Genomic DNA, 20,674 nt, shown 5'->3' with positions numbered 1-20,674 from the left:
AATAAATAAATAAATGAAAGCGACGTCACCTGTGAGTTGTATAATTAATAATTAAAATAGGGAATAAATTTCTATTTCAAATTATTATTCTTCTCGATAAATATTTCATTTAAAATATAAACTAACATATTCTGTTATCTAACTACAGACTAATCATTGATTTAACAAAGGAGAAAAGTTAAAATGCAACTTTCACCTTACTGCAAAATGTGAGTAGCTATCTTAATATTAAATCCACACCACACCTTATGTCCCCATTGCCTCTTACTTTTTAAAGGAAAATAGATCTCACCTGGCCCACGCACAACATCCTAGCCGCACCCACCACCGACAACAATCACTTTTACTACGGTACTCTCTTTTGGTGTCGCAGGCATGGTCTCTCTCTCTCTCTCTCTCTCTCTCTCTCTCTCTCTCTCTCGCTCGCTCTCTTTCCAGGGCTGCGCAGCTGTGCAGCAGAGCTAGCTTGCATTGTGTATGCCGAAGGAAAGACGCAGCTGGATAGCAACCGTCTCCCGGTCCCGGAGAACGCCGGTGATCGAAGCCCTGAAATCCCGGAGCCAGATACGATGTTTCCACTAACAAGGTCACAAAATTTTACTTTAGCTGTGGTGTGCTTGCAAGTTTAAGTCCAGACATTAAAATGATGCTATTTACAACTACAAATGCTGTCAACCGCTTTGCATCTTGTATGCATTTTTAAAGAGCTGTCGTTGGCTGCATGTATTCATGGAGAAGCCGATGCAAAACAAACATTAGAGATGTGCAGATTTTTGCTTTTTATGTCTAGGTTTGTTTGAGTGCTATTTTTAAAACAAACTTTTGCGGAAGTCTATTTTTGCACAATTGCTGGTGCAAGAATCGGCTAGGACATTGTATACTTTAGTTTGCAGAAAATCAGTCAATAGCCGGACACACTCAGTAATCTTTATAAACTACAGCTTATGCTGCTGCTGCTGCCTCTAAATTGAGCTCTTAATTGCAACATATTGTTATGCTTCTATTATGTGCAAAGATTAACCCAGTAACGAAGATAATGGAACTGAGGTTACTGAAATAAAAGCATGTTTCCAATCAAGTTGCTTTTGTTATGGATAGAAATGCATTTTACAAAAACAAATGTATTCTCCTTTGCAGTGTTACATGTGGAAGTAATTTAACAACAGAAATCTTTTTCTTACAGCAAGCAAGCAAACCGACCGCAGAATACACTCATTTTAATAACACAGTATACTGGATGCTTCATGGCCTTAGTTGCCTCAGTGCCACATACAAAACAATTAACCATTCACAGAAACCGTTACTCCTAGGTCCCCTTAAAATGAACTCTTTCAATAATAGCTCGTTTAAATAATAACCATATCAGATATATACTACCCTGCCAAAAGTATTCGGACACCATCACGTTTGGAAAAAATACCAATTTTAATGAATGAAGTAATAAAGTGTAGGCCCATCTCTGATCTCAGTGATAGTCTCAATCTAGTTTCGGTATAAGATTAACCTGTAATAACCTGCTATTTTATTCAGACCACACTGACCAATTGCCTTCATTCCGAGCAATGGATCTAAATTAAACACGTCAAAACATAAACCTTTACGGTTCTTGAGCTGCCCGTTTATCAAGAGGGTAGTTGTAAGGGGGCGCTATGGTCAATTGAAGAAACGTGGAAAAATATGATACACGTTTATCTAAATCGCTTTATTGGAAAACTTTTTTGACTTTCTTCATAAATTTTTTGAAGTATTTCATTTCAGTGAAAACTTCACTGACTTGGAGGTGGTCAGTGGAGTTTTCTCTAGCACAATGTTTTCCCACCTTTTTCAGTATGGAAAAATGTTTGGAAACTTTATAAGTAGAAGCTACATACAGACCAAAAAATATTAAGCTATATATGAAAATATATTAATATTAAGTATGTTGATATTTCCAAACAGTCCTTGCCCTTTAATCCTTTCGGTGAAGAAAGATCCAATTAATGTAAAGCTGTACCATATGGTCTTGAGTCCTTGACTAGATGAATGGTTCTTTAATGTGTGCATGTGGATTTTTTTGTGGTGCATTATGTGGCAATCTTGCTTACCAACAAAATAATTTAGCTGAAAGTGAACTTCATCCGTCAACAGTATGGAGTCTTCATTTTGAGCAGCCTTGTCGAACATCTTCAATTTATGCAAATATTTAATATGATGCAGAAATTTATGCAAACTTACTCGTAAAACTATACAAAAGTACTCCAGAGAAGTCTGTTTACTCGAACGCAGAATAATGCCAACATATTGGCCTCGGTTTGCTGAATTTGTACCGATTCAGTTCTCTGAAGTAAATGCTGTGTAACCGTCGGAGGACCACTCACAAGCATAAGAACGTCAGAACAGTCCTTAAATATGCAGGATTCTTACATTTCTTTCTGCTTTACGCTCTCAAAGCTCTGACAGCACTATCTTATTTTTCTAATAAAGTTTGATTGAAAGTTCTTTATCTTTCAGTAACCCCTTGTTGACACAAACAATGGTGACTGTTAGTAGTGTAGAATAACAACACAGTTACCTGTTGTTCACTTCTGAAACATTTTTGTCTTCAGAAAAACTCCGGGAATTTCACTGTTATAAAGAAGTCCACAACTAGGGTTCATAAATTCAAATTGCAGGGATTCAGGTTTATATTAGATTGTAGGAAGTTTTCCTTTAGCCAGCGAGTCTTTGATTGCTGGTACTAGTTACCTTCGCAGGTAGTTGAAGATGACAATTTGAATAAATTCAATGGTCAAATGAACAGTTACTGTATGAGGAAGGGAGGAAGGAATCATATAATTTGTTTGTTATTGTTATTTGGGTTTTTTTAGGAGCATTAGCAACTAAGGCCATATTGCTCCGGGATATGCGGTGGTAATTCCCTGACCTTTCCGCATCCTCCGTATTTGGTCGATTTCCTATGGTCGACTTGCCTGTTTGCTGGACGAAAAACCATACTAATCCTTGCCTGAGGATGACTCACTCAGCCAAGTATAAAAAGAGATAAAAATTCCTCTCTTAATTTCAGATTTACTTGTCACTGCGCTGCTAGCCAACCAGGGGCTAATATAACAACGCTTAAAATTTAAGATAATAACATTATTTTAAATCATAGTCATCATAATTCTATTAGCATTTAATACTAAATAAGTTCTTGTTGATAATGGCTAAGTATGCACATGAATGCGCATAACGACTTTACTTTGAAATGTTTAATTTGAAAATGTATCATTTGTAAGTTTAGATTTCTTACAAGTTGACAAAATTCAGATAAGATGAGGTTAATCATTATTAATAATGCAAAAAATTGGTTTATCTTTTAATTAACTGCGTTTTAGTTTAAATTACATGAGTTTCATCCAATTCCAGACATCAGCTTCATGGAAAAGCACTCGAGTAATGCGGTGAAGTGGTATTTACGGGTACATGTTGCATTGCATGGTAGTTCAAAACTCCAGTAACTTAAAACAGATTAAAGTATTCAGCCTTACAGATTACATTACTCGAAAAAAAAAGTATTTTATTATATAATTCTGTAAATCAGGTACTTTTAATGTACTTATAATTACAAGATGGCTAGAGGTCAACATAAAAGCTACAGACTTAAAATCAAACTAATACGCTACTCGACAAGATTAACAGAACACGTAAAAAACATCGTGTAACTCGTGCAGCTTGCAATGAAGCGGGACAAAATATGGTATAGTGATGTACCATAGAATAACGATGAAATGAGGAGATAGCGAGAACTTCTGTACAGGCATAAGGGATATTTACAGGGGTTGTATAAGAATTAACAAAAATGTCACATTACAACAGTCGACACAAGATGCTAGAAAATATGGCAAACGTCATACGGCGTGTGATTCTCTCCATTGCTAAACAAGCCTGACAGCAGTAAGCCATGCTCGATATAAGGATGTCTGTAAGATCCTCTGGCGACAAATCCCATCCTTTCACCAGCGAACCTTAGCTTACCAAGTGACCGATCTACTGGCTGTCGGTGTACAATGCGACGCCCACACATGTTCAATCGGACTTAAGTCTGGTGGTCGTGCTAGCCACAGCAGTCGGATATCTTCAGTTTCAAGAAATTCCTCCTCCACTTGAGCTCTAGTGGCGTTGTGATTATTCTGCCCCACACGAGAACACCGCTTCCACCGTACGTTTTCCTTTCTGTGGAAGGAAGGATGGTGTCGCATTCCTCTTTGTCTTCAGATGAAATAACGTGTAGAATCAGTTTGTAGGCTAAAACAGGACTCATCAGAGAACAGAAATGAACCCGATTTGTCTGGGCTCCGAGGTGTTCATGGCACCAGTTTTGACTAGCTCTCCAGTGGTTTCTAGTTAATGGGATTCAAAATTCAAATTATTATATTAGGGCCACCCATAATCTCTTATGGGTGGCCCTAATATAATTTTTGTGCTATTACTGTAAATTGCGTGTGTTCTCTGGTCGATTTGCCTGTTTTGTTGGGGAAAAACACCAGTTATTGGGGGGGGGGGGAACATTGCTATCTGCGCCTGAGACCGACTAACTCAGCCATGGAGTGAAAAAAGCCCACTAAAGTTCCTCGCGTGATCGACAGGATTCGAACCTGGGCCTTTTCCACCCGGTGTGGGGAGGACGGTGACGATACTACTGTGCTAACCGCGCAGACTGGGTAATGGGATACAAACTACTAGCTACCTTTCCTGGAGTCCACTTTAATTGCGTCCCTTCTTAACATAGGCCGGTTGGAAATGTTTTCACCTTTGGCCGCAGCAACCTCAAGAGACGGTTGACGACAAGACATCGTAGTGTTCCGTCTTGCTGTTGATAGAACAGAACAGACCAGATAGCGGTCTGTTCTGTTGACGTAGTCCTCGTGCGACATTGTCCAGCTCTTCTTGTAATGGTTCCTATTTCTTGAAACTGCTTCCATAGTACCGAGACGGTGACACATTAATCCAACGTGTTACCTCCGCCTGCGATTGCACGGCTTCAAGCCGTCCAACGGCCCGCCATCTCAAAGAATCATCTAAACGACGATAACTTGCCATCCTGAGTACTGGAAATGTGGCTGTCCCACTGAGCAGGCTGAAAAACTGGAATAAAGTGATGCGATCGCAAGCTGCGTTTTTATAGGTATGAATAATATGCATAATGTGCGGCTCTGTAAAGTGGTAGATCGATTTCTATTGGATACTCGGAATTTGCATGCCAGGATGCCTATTATATCAATAAAATATACATAAAAACATTTTGTTCTGTTAATTTTGTCGAGCAATGTAATGAATGCTAAATAATAAATTCGCTGTAGGCAGTCGAAGAGAGCAGACGTGTTTCGATCCCGCTCATGAAGGGGATTAAGTGAAAGCGATAAACATAATGTTCTAGTAGAGAAATTTTTGTTTAAAATTTGTTTAAATTTAATTTCTGTAATTTGGTATTTTTTTATTAATTTAAATTTTGTAATTTTCCTAATTTCAAATTTCATTTACAGTACAAAATCCAAGTACATCATAACTCAGACGGAAATAACTGTGAGCATTTCCGGTAAGAGTCACCAGTTCGTCGATTTTATAGCCTGTGGTACGTACTTACATTTGGTCTAGTAGACACACGAGCTCAATTGGTGGTTGTTCTTTTCTTTGCATCCGATATAAGGAGTATATAGATCTCAAATTAGAACATGGCACATTACGAGAAGAAATTGAGAAAAAACGGGTGCTTTCCCTAGAAAAAATGTAACTGGCAGCTCGTGGGTCTCAAATGTCTTATGACCTGCCAATTGATGCACCTCCGATTTCGGTCCAAGAAAAGAATAGTCAAGTGCATACTGCTCTGGTTAAAGGAGATTTAAGTTTTATTGGGAGACTGTTGTTAGGAAAATCGGTAACATTTTTTGTAATAAAGATAGGTGGGCCAGAACCAGGGTATTTGCCGAAAGCAACAATTAATGATATTACCAACAGATTGTTAGATTTTAAGAAGGGGGGGGGGGGAAAGAGAAGCATTATTATTCATGTGTGAACTAACGATATTAAACGAACACTGCCAAACCATTTGTGGGATAATATATACGATCATGCTGAAAAAAAAAAGCAGAGATATGAATGTGTCTGCAGTTCTGCCCAGACAGAATAGGAGGAGACTATATGCTGAACTTTGTGGATTAACTGAACTTTGTGGATTAACTCAAGACCTAAAGGAATCTGCAAGAATCTGCAAGACTCTACAAGTGCGGGCCTCTGCAGGCCCGCACTTGTAGATTAACGAAATCAATTTTTCCTGAGACGATATTCATTTGAACAAAGGTTGTGCATGGATTTTTGCCAGTGCCATTGAGAATATCTTAAGAGTTCAAAGAAACTGCTAGTTAGGGGGAACGGCAGGTTGTATTTATTGTTGTAGGGTTTCAGGAGCTCCGTGTATCGCCTGTAAATTGCGTGTGTTCTGTGCTCGGTTTTCTAGACGAAATTTCCGACTTTCCCCGGAGAAAAAAAAATCATACTAGCCTCGCCTGAAAACGACTAACTTAGCCAAGTTACGAAGAAAGCCCATAAAAATTCTTCGCGTCATCGACGGGACTCGAACTCATGTCTTGTCTACTACGTGTGAGGTAAGACGGCGATTCCACGAAGGAGGAAGGAGGGTAATATTAAAACCGCACTTATCTGATGATATGGGTCAAAGTAGTGCATGTAACAACTACAACTACTGGGTACCTGGTCTGCCTCCACGGAGCGAAGTGTGGGCAACGTCGGGCCTCAGCAGGAGTCTGGCGACTAAATGGCCAGAGGAACAACGGTACACGACATCACACGCCTCAAGATTCATATACTTTTAAATCTCTGGCCTTTACAGTGAACTGTATCACACCACAATGTAAACTACGCCAAGTAGTTATGGGGGAAACCCCTGGTGCCGTTGGACCCTAAACACACTTTACACTTTACACTTTACTTTACCCACCTCAAGAATTCTTGTTTGTTGCCAGAACAGCCCACGTTGGTAAGATGTTCTGAGGGTAGTAGTAGTAGTAGCAGCAGCAGCAGCAGCAGCAGCGATGCAAGAAAGCAAGTGTATACAGGGTATCTCAAAAATATTGGTACAAACGTTTAGGGGAGGTAGGTAACATCTAAAGGAATGTGAATCGCATAGGAACCCATAACCGGAAATATCACCACCGTAATTCAGTAGACGGCGCTGTTCTTTAGTTCGCGAGAGGAAAAATTTCTGGTTTATTCATTCAAGCAGTAGTCGCCCCACGAAGAGCATGCATCGATACACGAACTGTGAGCTGGCAGACATGCACCTAGTGAATGGATTAGCAGAGGGCAATGGACGAGCCGCTCAACGAATTTATGGAGAACGCTTCCCAGACAGACATATACCGGACCACCGTTTGTTTGCGCGTGTGCATCAAAATTTGTGCGATTATGGGTCATTTAGAGGTAACAGGAGTAGTGCGGCCACGCCTTGAGTACTGCGTACAGGTCTAGAGGCCTCATTTTAGGAACGATGTAGATTTGCTTGAGCGTGTACAGAGAAGGGCAACAAGATTGGTGAGGGGAATGAAGGGATCCTCTTACCAAGAGAGGCTTAAGTGCTGCAAATTGCAACGGCTGGAGACTAAGCACCTGCGAGGTGATCTGATTGAGGTGTATAAGACCGTGATAGATAAAAACGGAAGCTTTTTGAAATCAGCATTAGAAAATAATTCAGACATCCTTTTCGGAGAAAATATCAGTGATTTTTTTTCCTTCAAAATGTTGAGTAGTATAAATTAAAGCACGTCTCTTATTTCAACAGTTTTTATTTAGAAAACATTCTATGACTTCGAGCACTGCTGGCTGTTGTCCCATGCGAATGTAAATTTTGCCAGTATATTTCTTGGGACACTAGGCAGGGGGCCTTCAAATTGTTGTTATATACGCTGATCTCAGAATAACGATTATGTAGCTTCCAAATTTATTAATGTTTTTAAAAAAAATAGCATTAGCATTTAGTAGAGGCACGATGCAAGAAAGCAAGCTTATACAGCATCAGCCAAAATATAAAAAAATGCGTTCCCGTTTCACTGATCCATTCATTCCAAATGTTTGTCTAGTTCTGCCTTGAATTTATTTAAGCTATCAACTTCCACAACAACAGATGGAAGTTTGTTCCAGCAATCAACTACCCGCTGGCTAAAGGCAAACTTCCGCACATCTATTCTACAACTGTCTTTCCTCAGTTTGAATCTATGTTCCCTCAAGTTTGTAATCTGAGCAAGAGGAAGAATCCCTTCTGCTCAATCCATTCAAGGCCTTATACACCTCAATCAGATCGACTCGCAGGTTCCTGGTCTCCAGAAGCTGCAATTTGCAGAACTTAAGCCTTTCTTCATAAGAGCATCCCTTTGTTCTCTTCACCAGTCTTGTTGCCCTTCTCTGTATTCGTTATAGCAACTCTACATCCTTCCTAAAATGAGGCTTCCAGACCTGTACGCTGTACTCATGGTGTGGCCTTATACAAGGGTATAATCACCTCCTTATCCCTGCTCACAAAATTCCTGTATATCATTGACAAGACCCCATGACCTACTCTGGCAGCCTGTCTGCACTGCTGAGAAAATTGTGGTATTAGGGTTACCCGAGAACTACCACATCCACCTCAATCAGATTGACTCGCAGGTTCCTGGTCTCCAGAAGCTGCAATTTGCAGAACTTAAGCCTTTCTTCATAAGAGCATCCCTTTGTTCTCTTCACCAGTCTTGTTGCCCCTTCTCTGTACTCGTTATAGCAACTGTACATCCTTCCTAAAATGAGGCTTCCAGACCTGTACGCAGTACTCATGGTGTGGCCTTATACAAGGGTATAATCACCTCCTTATCCCTGCTCGCAAAAGTCCTGTATATCATTGACAAGACCCCATGACCTACTCTGGCAGCCTGTCTGCACTGCTCAGAAAATTGTGGTATTAGGGTTACCCGAGAACTACCACATCCACCCCATTGTGTATATGTCCATAAATTTCGTATGTTTTCTGGTCGCTTTTAATGGACAAAAACCCGAGATCGATAAAGTCAGCCACGGAATAAAAAAAAGCCCGTAAAGAGCTGACTCGATAAGCAGTTTATAAAACTGCTCCGTGAGTCAGCGAATAAGTGTAGGCGCAACACCTTCATAAAATACTTCACAAAATAGGTTACCATGGTTTTGCAGCTGCTCATAAGCCCAAGCTGTTTCTGAGTAAATCAGGCCATCGCCTATTCAAGTGCAGAGAACGGAAGCAGTGGACATTACAGAAGCGACGGAATATGATATTGAGTGATAATATCATGTCGAGTTATGAATCAAATCATTCCCAACCCATACATGAAATGGATGTACCGCATATCATTTTTTAGTTTTAGCTATTTCGTGTGAGGAAGTTCTAGGCTTTTATATGACACCCTCCTCATCTTAGATATATATACCCAACTGAATTTTGAATTTCTCCAAATTATCAGGCTCAACGAACCATGGAGGTATCTTATTCCAGTAATTAACTACTCGATTGCTAAAAGAAACTGCAGTCTAGTTTGAACCTTCCCCCCCCCATAATTTGAATGAATGTCTTAGTTCTAGAATCATTTATAACAGTGAAAATTTCACCCTCATTCAATTTATTTTCATAAAAGGTAAAATGAATAAGGATTTCATTTTATGAAATTAATCTGAAAGTAACTCATTTTATTCTGAGTCTTATAAATCCGAATAAAGTTTCCGGATTACCTTCGTGCGTAGCACAGTTCGTAGAATCGCCGTCCTTCCTGCACTGCTGGGAAAAGACCTGAGTTTGACTCCCGTCGATGACGTGAGTATATTTTCACGGGCATTTTTCATCACATAGCTGAGTTAGTCGGTCTCGGCGAGAGTAGCCTGCTTTTTCTCCCAGAAACTCAGGTTTTTCTTCTAGCAAACAGAAAATCGACTACAGGACACACGCAATTTACTGACAATATACACGGATAAATGTGGAGTTATTTGCCATTCTCCTGAAACCCTACTACAACAACAGCCTAATTTCTAAGCGCTGAAACCCATATATTCAGTCTTTCCTCATATAACGCCCTTATTTTTTACCGATCTCATGAGTCGCGTTCCCTAGCTTTCTGTCCTTTCAATACGCTATTTTTTTTTTTTTTGAAGTGTCTCCGTACCCTGTGCCAGATTAAGACATGGCAGGGCAGTCGCCCGGGGCGCCATTCTTACAGGAACGCAAAGAGATGATTATAGCTCGTGGTCGCCGCCCTCACCCAGATTTTTAGGATATCCGAAGGGAGCCGAAATAATCTTTCTGCCCGGAGCACCGGAATACCTTAGTCCGGCACTGTTCGTACCTAAACAAATCTGCGCGTGAAGTAAAGCGGTTATGATCACCGTTCTCCCAAAAGCCGATGGAAAAGGCCTGAAATCCGAATTTTTCATACGGAAAAACAGACAAAAACGCACGAAATTTTGGACATTAGTATTAGTATTGGCATATGATGCAAGAAAGCAAGCTTATACAGTAGTAGTCCAAAAATAAAAATAAAAACTTTCCCATCTATTCGCTCCAAACGTTGGTCGGGTTCTTCCTTCAATTTATTTAAACGATCAACTTCCACAAAGCCAGATGGAAGTTTGTTCCAGCAATCAACCACACGCTGACTAAAGACAATTCGCCACACGTCAATTCTACAACTGTCTTTCCTCAGTTTGAATTTATGCCCCGTTAGGTGCGTAATCTGAGCAAGAGGAAGAATCCCATCAGCATTGAGCTTGCTCAAAGTATTCAAGACATATTTTATACACCTCAGTGAGATCACATCGCAGGTGCCTAGTCTGGAGATGTCACAAATTGCAGGATTTAAGCCTACCTTGGTAACAGCAATCCTTTGTTCCCCTCACCAATCTCGTTACCCTTCTCGTTCCAGCACCTCTACATCCTTCCTAAAATGAGGCTTCCAGACCTGTATGCAGTACCCAAAGTGTGGCCTGAACGTTGCATTATCTCTGCTAGCAAAATTCTTGTATATCATTGACAAGATCCAATGAGCTGCTCTGACAGCCTGTCTGCTCTGCTCAGAAAACATAACTTCCTGCACAAATACCTCCAGGTCTTTTTCATTCTCCACTACCTTGAGTGTAGTACCACACGATTTGTACGTTATTCTGAAGTCAGTGATACCCATATGCAGTTCCATGCATTTGTCCATGTTAAACTTCATTTTCCAGCTATCTGCCCATCTGCTCAACTTTTCTAAATCTTGTTGCAGTAGCGTACTGTCATTAATAATCCTGCCAACCATGCTATCGTCTGCAAATTTGGACATTAAGCCTGATATACCTTCATCAATATCATTGATAAATATAGAAAAGAACAATGTGCACAACACCGAATACCTGGGGACTCCACTAATAATACTAGTCCACGAAGAGCAGTGTCCATCGATTACCACTCTGTGTCTTCTCCCACTTAACCATACCTTAGCAGAAACTTGCCCTTCCTTACATACTGCTCCAATTTGTACAGCAGTCTTCCATGTGCAACAGTATCAAAAGCTTTGCTGAAATCCAAATGTCCGGTATCAAAATTTATTTTTTTGCATCCAGTTCTTTTTTGATCACATAATAGTATCCAATCAAGACCTCCCCTTAACAAACCCATGCTGTGTCTGGCCTGTAACTGCAGTCTTATCGAGATGACCCCACAATGCTTCTTTAACCAGTGACTCCATTATTTTCACCAGAATAGAAGATAAACTAACAGGTTTGTAATTACTCGCGTCGCCCTTTTAACCTCCTTTGTCGATTAGCGATACGTTTGTACATCTTCAATTCGTGGAACTTCTGCTGAATCCAAGGATGCTCTCATAATTATGTCTAAGGTTTTACTTACTTCCTTATCTGCCTCCTTTATTATAACTGGATAGATCCCATCCACCCAGTTAGATGGGATCTACTCACCTCTCAGTTATTACAAAATCATTAGCATTAGCATTAGTAGAGGCATATGATGCAAGAAAGCAAGCTTATACAGCATTAGTCAAAAAAATATTTTTAGAGTTTCATTAACTTCTGGCCTCCACTTCTCTACAGAATTCCTCATATATGAATGTAGATGCAAAATCTCATTCAGTTTGTCAGCTGTCTCAGCAGGATCACCAACACTCGAATCATTGATATCAAATTGACCAATCTGATTCCCCTTCCTTCTAGAGTTTTCATAAGTAAAGATGTCTTTGCTATTTTACTTTGCACTCTTTGCCAAAGATCTCTCGTAGTCTGCCTTCGCTTGCCTTACCTCCTTTATGATTAGTTACAGACCAACTTATATCTACCATAGGCGAAATCTGTCCTCCCTCACCTGAGATCGACTAACTCGTCACATTATGAAAAAGAGCCCATAAAAATTCTTTGCGTCATTGAACGGGTTTCGTACCGTGGTATTTTTTCACTTTTTGTCGGAAGGAAGAAGAGTGATGATTATATCCACCGTACTGTCAACAAGGCTTGCCTTTACATAGTTTGATTATGACCTCCCTGTGTATTTTAAAAAGCTTCCATAGGACACCATAGGCCTTCTTTGCCACCTGTCTATACTGCTCAGGAACTCCATATCTGACGGTATCGTAACCTTTAAATCCCTTTCTTCCTTTCTCTTTTTCAGTACAACCTCGCAAAGTGTATAATTATTTTGAGTCCCATTCCCCAAGTTCATTTTTGAGTCCCATTCCCCAAGTTCATTTTTGAGTCCCATTCCCCAAGTTCATTTTTGAGTCCCATTCCCCAAGTGCATCTTGCATTTTCCTGCATTAAAACTTAGCTACCACTTTTCTAACCATCCCTGAAGTCTATTTAAGTCGACCTGGAGAAGATCTGCTTGGCACTGATTATTGACTACTCTCCCGCATATGGAAGTTTTGACATCATGCCCTCCGTCCCTTTGTCGATGTTATTTAAAAAATTCAGAAAAATCAGCTGTCCCAGTTTCGATATTGAAGAACCGCACTTTTTATGTTTGCCCAAAATGAAAAATAGCCATTAATCACAATACTTTACTGCCTACCCTGCAGCCTTCTTGTGATCTGTCTAAGGACTTTTCCTACGATTCCAGCATAATCCAGATTATACAATAATAGTTTATTGTCGGGTTCGAATCAAACGCTTTATTGAAATCCAAGTAAAATGTCGAACTCATTGCATACATGCAGCTCTTAGGTGACTTTGTAAAACTATCTAACCAAGTTAGTTAAACATATTTTACTTTTACAAAACGATGCTGTGTTTTTTTCGCTTAAAAATTAATTTCTATTTAGATGATCCTGTAATGCACTCTTCAACATTTCCTCCATGATTTCTTCTACCACTGAAGTTAGACGACCCGGTCGATAGTTACCCACTTTACTCTTAGAACCGCCTTTATGTAATGACGGCACATTGTCACTTCTCTAATCCAAGAGAATCTCTCCTGAGTTCAGTGACGCTCTCATAATTAACCCTAATGGTTTGATGCACTCTCCTACCACTTTCCCCAAAAATTAATAAGTAATTGCCATCAAATTTTGGAGTTGATGGCATGTACTCAGAGCCACCTTTGGGCTCGAAAGTATTTTTTTTAAATAAATGACCTTTAATTTGAGTATCTCTAATTTGATGCTTTCGAGCATCACTCACACAGTTTCTCCTCACCACGAAGGAGCTTCTGTAAATATCGATTCCAAGTAGCTGTTCAATTCGTCTGCAACATCAGCTGGGTGATCTAAGACTTTCCGCACCCATTACAAAAGAGTCCGATCTTGATTCGCTTTTTTCTTCTTAATATTCATGTATGAGAAAAACTCCTTCTCCCTGTTCTTTGCTCTCTAAGCTTGCGATTTCTCCCATAATCTACCCTTACCGCTTAACTTTTCTGTACTACTACTTGTCAATTTTTACATGTTATCAGATTCAATACTTTTTATCTGTAAATTTACCTTGCTATCCTTCTTGCTCAGTTAAACTGGCTAGTTTATTATTCATCCCTCTAGGAATTCTCTTCGTGCAGTTATTAGTGTATAGACACTCAAGGCTTCTGTGAGTATAGTTTTCAGGGCCGGATTAAGGCATGTAATTTAGAGGCTACAGCCCCGGGGCCTCCGCTAGCTGGAGGGCCTCCAGAGCTTAAGTGAAAAGTTGTTTCTTTTGTGAATACTGAATCAAAGTATAAGTACTCTAAATTATCTATTTAAAAAAGGGTTCAGTTAATATACAGTACCGTATATATATATATATATATAATGTGAGATGAAAGTTAGGCAAAAGTAATAAAAATAAATAAATATGGCTATGTAGCTATCATTAGAGGCAGCAAATGCACATCCTCCACATGATGCGTAATTATATCTGATAATTAAAATAAATATGATATTTAAAATAAAAAATAAAAAATCAGCCAGTAGTACGGCAATAATACAGAGCGAAACGAAACGCAAAATAATATAAAATGAACAAACAGGGAAGGGAAAGTAGAGATAATAGGACAAAAAGGTAGTCGATAATCCCCTGTAAAATTTAGTCAATTAAGTCATTAAACCCAATTAATAAAAAATATAAATTTAAAAAATGTAAATTTAAAATAATGCCAATTATAAATAATTTAGCGGTACCCCCCTCGAAGGTACCAGTTCCAAAAAACGTGAAATATCACCAAAAAAGGGTTAAAGAAACTACCAAAAAACTAAAATATCAAAATAATAGACTGACCATCATGCCCCATATCGACAGAGGACCACGAGGCCAATAATGGTCATGGAATCGCTGCATTTCAATCGTCATACAAATCATCGCAAAGGCAGAAATATTGAAGAATCAAACCACCCCTCCATTTTTTATTTTAAATATCATATTTATTTTAATTATCAGATATATATATATATATATATATATTTATAGTAAACATACTACGGCAAAAAGAAACACTGTACTGTATACATATACAGGGTGGTTCACTACCAGCGCGACAAACCTGCAGGAGGTGTAGGGGGCACAAAGACGAATCGGAATCACATAGCATTGCAGGTTCCGAAATGCCTTCGTCATGCGGTAGAGGACGTTGAACGGGAGGTCGCGTGAACAGCGATCCCGCTGGAAGTCAGCATTTGCGAACCGGTTCCCGAGGAAGTAGGATGGACGAGTATTCAAACGTTGAACTGGCCGACATGTACCTCACGTATGGAGTTGCGGACTGTAACGGGCGCGCCTGTCTGCGCTTGTACCAGGAACGTTTCCCGCACAGGCGTGCTCCTCATCATACGATTTTCGCACGTGTGCACAGAAGGTTACGTGAGACTGGTTGTTTCACGAGAGGTACCATGAATCGAGAGCGAACGACGAGGACGCCAGACAATGAGGAGAATGTCCTACGTCTTGTAGAAGGCATTCCGAGTACGAGTACTCGAGCGATAGGTCAACGATTGAGTATTTCCCAATCCACTTTATGGAGGATACTGTCAACAAACCAAATGAGTTCATACCATCTGCAACGCGTCCAATCATTGGAGCCTGCGGATTATCCACTCCGGAGGACTTTTGCTACTTGGTTTCTTCAACAGAAACGGTTCGCAAATGCTGACTTCCAGCGGGATCGCTGTTCACGCGACCTCCCGTTCAACGTCCTCTACTGCATGACGAAGGCATTTCGGACCCTGCAATGCTATGTGATTCCGATTCGTCTTTGTGCCCCCTACACCTCCTGCAAGTTTGTCGCACTGGTAGTGAATCACCCTGTATATTATATGACAGTTTGTGACGTCATACAGACTTTATAATATGAATAACGGTTTTATTGGTTGGAACCCTGCAAAACGTTCTCTCTAATGGCATTTCTTATTGTTTTGAAATCTGACATGGCTGACATTGCTGTTTACATTTACTGAGGTAAGTTGATTATTATTATTATTATTATTAGCTATATGGTGCAAGGAAGCCTGAGGCTTATGCTGCACCACCCAAAAAAAATCCCGAGTTACCCTGAGAGAGAGAGAGAGAGCGATAAAAGTAGAAGGGAATCACCAAGAAAGAGAAGAATGATGATATCCAGCTCAGGACCCTGGGTGTGTGTGCCAAGCCCATACTCATAAGATGTGAGCCCCCGGGGTTGATAATTATAGTATGTTATTATATCACGTATATTATAAACTGTTGATTGTTGTGATTAATTTTTGATAGAGATTTAGGAGTGGATGCCAATAAGGCAGACGTATTCGGTTTGCCTTATAGTATAAAGTCAACTTGTGCCTAGCGGCAAAAGGCCTACCTTCGTTTTTATATGAATTTCATTTTACTGTGTTTTAGTGATGGCTAAATTAAGTTTAATATTAATTATGTGTTATATTAATTATGTATTAATTAAGTTTAATATTAATTAATATTAATAATACATTTTGCCAATGTATTATTAAGTATTAACCTTCCTTAATCAGTATTATTATGCTCAATAATTCAGCCAGTTAAGGCCTACGTTGATTTGAGGCTAGAACCTACTTAGATTTCAGCTAGGGCCTACTTTGAGCGGCATCTGTTATGGTTTCGACCAGTGCCTCTCTCAAGCAAAGGCTCTCTGAGCTCGCCAAGCCGTATGCTTAGGCAAACTGCATTCTTATTTGTGCCCTTGGCTGGTTCCGTTGTGTCATGTCAGCCAGAAAGTTGAATAAATATAATTCGGTTAAATTAATATTTACCAATTGTTCCACCCTTTCAGATTAATCGTGTCGGTGAAGAAGAGGTTTGAGAGCGGAGCAAGCAAAAGAAAAAGACAACAAGAGAAGATGCGGAAGCATTAAGAACTGCTCAGTGAATCTCCAACTTATTTGATCTTGGGTTCAAACGCAAGGCAGCAGCAGAACAGCAAACAGAGCAAACAACAAATGCATCCAGTGATGGCAAAATGACTGAGGCACTAGAAGTTCAAGTTGTCTCTGATGATGCCAATGCCACAGGATGTTCAGCTTGTCCACCAGAAGAAAGATGACCTGGGATCTGAGTATCAAGATGACATTGGTCTATGGACAAACTCAAATATAACAAAGGAGGTACGTGACGTTTGGTGTAAACAACCCGTGGAATGCCAACACCATGATGATGACTTTTCTTTATCCGAAAGACAACACTCTGATCAGAAAAGAAAATGTTCACGTTCATTGATATTCTGAAAACATATAACTGGTGATAAAATTAAAAGGGAACAGCTAATGTATTCTCCCTCAAAGGAAATGTACATTGTGCTGCCACTTTATTAGGTACACTCCTACTGTGCACACAAATGGTTTGTCCCACAACTTTGCAAGTCACATGACCACAGTTGTGGATATAATGCAGCAGAACAACCTTTCTAGTATCAGTTAAGGTACAAACCGTAGCAAGAATGGGAAAGGAAGTATTCGAACGGGCTTCGAACGTGGCATGGTAGTAGGTGCAAGACGTGCTGGACAAAGCATCTCTGAAACGGCAGTTCTCCTGAACTTTTCACACACCACAGTTTCAAGCGTGTATCGAAAATGGTGCAACGAACAAAAAACATCCTCTCAACGTCACTCCTGTGGAAGAAAATCGCTTGTTGATTAGAGAGGTCAGAGGAGGATGGCTAGAAATGTGCAAGCAAACATGTGCAAGCAAACATGTGCAAAAATGTGCAAGGTCACAATGTCGCGCATCACGTCAGAATGCAGAACAAAATATCGCAACGGACCACTAGTCGTACTTGGTCGCGAATGGGCTACAACAGCCGACGGCCACATCGCGTACCTTTGCTATCAATGAAGAACAAGAGAGCACGCCTCCTGTGGGCACAGCAACACCAGCACTGGACTATCGAGGATTGGAAAACAGTTGCTTGCTCTGACGAGTCGAAGTTCCTGGTGCATCATGTTGATGGAAGGCCCAGAATTTGGCGAAAACAACTTCAATCCATGGGCCCCTCATGACTGACGATTATTATGCAAGGTGGTGGGGGGCAGTGTTATGGTGTGGGGAATGTTTTCTTGGCACACGTTAGGTCCATTGATCCCATAGATTCACATCTTAATGCTACATCGTACCTAAACATCGTTTCTGACCAAGTGCATCCGTTCATGTTGACAGTTTATCCTCAGTCAGATGGTTACTTCCAGCAGGATAATGCACCGGTGCACAAAGCCCGAATCACTATGGAATGGTTCCAGGAACATGGTAATGACTTTTCTTTGCTGCAGTGGCCCGCTCAGTCCACGGATATCAGTTAAATTGAACATCTTTGGGATGAGCTGGAAAGGGCTATTCGCTGCAGGCCTACACCTCCGTTGAATCTCAAGGAACTGTGTGACACTCATTTCTGCATGGTACTCCATTCCTGCACAATGTTTTCAGCATCTTGTTCAATCCATGCCTAGACGAATTCAGACTGTTTTGAAGGCTAAAGGAGGCTCAACACGCTACTAGGTAGATGTTCTAGGGTTTCATAAAGAAAAAAAAAAGTACCTAATAAGGTAGCAGCACAGTGTATATTTCTTTGCTTGCGTTCTCCTTGTTGGTATACATTGATCAAAAACCCAGTTTTCCAGTGGATTTTCAGACTGAAAACATGCCTCTACACGGATTACAGAACATGAGTACAGTTCTGGACATTGGACCTCTGTGACGACATGGATTTCTAGACGAAAAGCACTTGGACAAATTGATTCAATATTAGAAATCCAATTCACAAAGAAAAAATAATACTGGGCAAAAGTACTGCAAAGAATAGTTTCAACTATACAGTTTCTCTCATCTCGTGGATTAGCATTTCGTGGTGATACAGAGGTACTTAATTCTCAATAGAGTAAATGGCAACTACCTTGGGACACTTGACTTACTTGCTGAGTATGATCCTTTTCTTAGTTCTCATATAGCAAAATATGGTAATCAACGACGAGGAAAAGCTTCATATTTATCTTCAACAATATATGATGAAGTCATAGAGATTATGGGAAATAAAGTATTGAAAATCATTTTAGAAGAAATCAAGGAAGCCAAATACTTTTCTCTAAGTGCTGATTCAACACCAGACAATTCTCACACTGATCAGCTGACTGTACTTCGCTATGTTGGAATATTAGATAATAAGGTTGTTGAACGTTTTCTCACTTTCATTCCCATTGCAAGTCACACCAGAGAAGCTCTTGCCAACATTATCTTGAAATTCTTTGAACAAATTGGAATTGATGTAGCTAATCTAAGAGGACAGTCTTATGAGAACGCATCAAACGTGTCAGGATGCTAAAAGGGCTTCAAGCACATATTATGAATATCAATCATCTTGCACATTACATTCTATGTGCTGCACGCTCCCTTAATTTGGTAGGTGTATGTGGTGGAAAGCTGCTTTGGAGCAGTTTCATTCTTTAGTCTTATACAAAAACTTTACAGTTTCTTTTCTGGTTCAACTCAACGTTGATCAGTAATGCTTCAGTGCCTTAAAACTGCGCGGGTAGCACAGTGGTACCATCACCGTGCTGAGGGAATGAATTGTTGAGGAGGCTTCCATCCTGCAGTGGGTTGAGAATTGAATCCAGATGTGGAAAAGGCCCGGGTTCGAATCCCGTCGATGACGCGAGAAACTTTAATGGACTGTTTTCACTTCGTGGCTGAGTAAGTCGGTCACAGGCTTAGATAACAAGATTTTTTCACCAGAAACTGGGGTTTTTCTTCCAGCAAAACAGAGAAATCGACCAAAGAACACACTCAATTAACAGACATAGGACACACAGCACGGCAGATGAATTTAACAGTTCTCTTGGCAGACTTCTGGGCTGTCATACTAGAGAGCAGGGCCGTGCCGAGCCATTTTAGTATCTGAGGCAAGAATGAAAAATTGCACCCCGCTGTTAATCATGCAACGTTGGCAATTATTTAATCTTTCTTTTGGCGCCCCCTTTCAGCTTTTAATCTGAGGCAAGAGCCTCGTTCGCCTCACTCTCGGCACGGCTGTGCTAGAGAGGTTCAGTCAAGTCAGAAAATCATTTTAAATTTACTACATTGAAACACTGGAGCTTCAATCAGCTATTAAACTTCTTAAATCTTCACTAGATTTTTTGATGTCGCAACTGGATCAGTTTGAAGTGTTTGAAAATAAAGCAAAAGACAAAGTAGAAAATACGGAATACTGTGACGAGCAAAAACGAGAGCATTGGAAAAGAAAACGAATCAATGATGGTAATGCTGAAGATGTTACTTTGCGAGGAAGACAGAAGTTTAAGATGGAAACATATCTACCCATCATAGACAAGTTATGCTCAGCTCTTTCTCATTGTATTGAAGCATATAAAAATGTTGATTCATTATTTTTTTCCTGGTCGAATTTCCAACAATGAATGATGAAGACATTTCAACAGCAGATTTACTCAGATGACATCGAGCCTGGATTTGTGCCAGAAATTCTTCACTTCAGGAACTTAGTTGGACAATTTGATGAATTCAGGCACAACCATGAAACACTACAAACTTCTGATATCTACACCCTTGTAGTAAACAATGGATTAACTTCTTCATTCCCTAATGTTGAAATAGCACTACGGATTTACTTGTGCTTAACGATAACTAATGCGACTGGAGAGAGGAGTTTCTCCAAGATGAAACATCTAAAGAATGTACACAGATCGACAATAGCACA

General features: G+C 40.0%; 1 protein-coding gene across 1 annotated transcript in view; it reads left to right on the top strand.

Moving 5' to 3' along the window:
• The window catches only part of LOC150087423 (zinc finger MYM-type protein 1-like), a 51,574-nt gene extending 32,289 nt beyond the window's left edge, over positions 1-19,285 (top strand). Inside the window, exon 2 of the mRNA XM_090372480.1 lies at positions 18,844-19,285. Within this exon, the coding sequence (XP_090228606.1) occupies positions 18,844-19,285 (442 nt within the window). The remainder of the gene's footprint in view (positions 1-18,843) is intronic.
• Positions 19,286-20,674: the final 1,389 nt, after the last annotated feature.

The sequence above is a fragment of the Mastigoproctus giganteus genome, chromosome 4 (genome assembly GCF_048544385.1).
Source record: "Mastigoproctus giganteus isolate SK-2022 chromosome 4, ASM4854438v1, whole genome shotgun sequence".
Taxonomy (NCBI): Eukaryota; Metazoa; Arthropoda; class Arachnida; order Uropygi; family Thelyphonidae; genus Mastigoproctus; species Mastigoproctus giganteus.
This window is presented reverse-complemented; position numbering and strand designations above follow the sequence as displayed.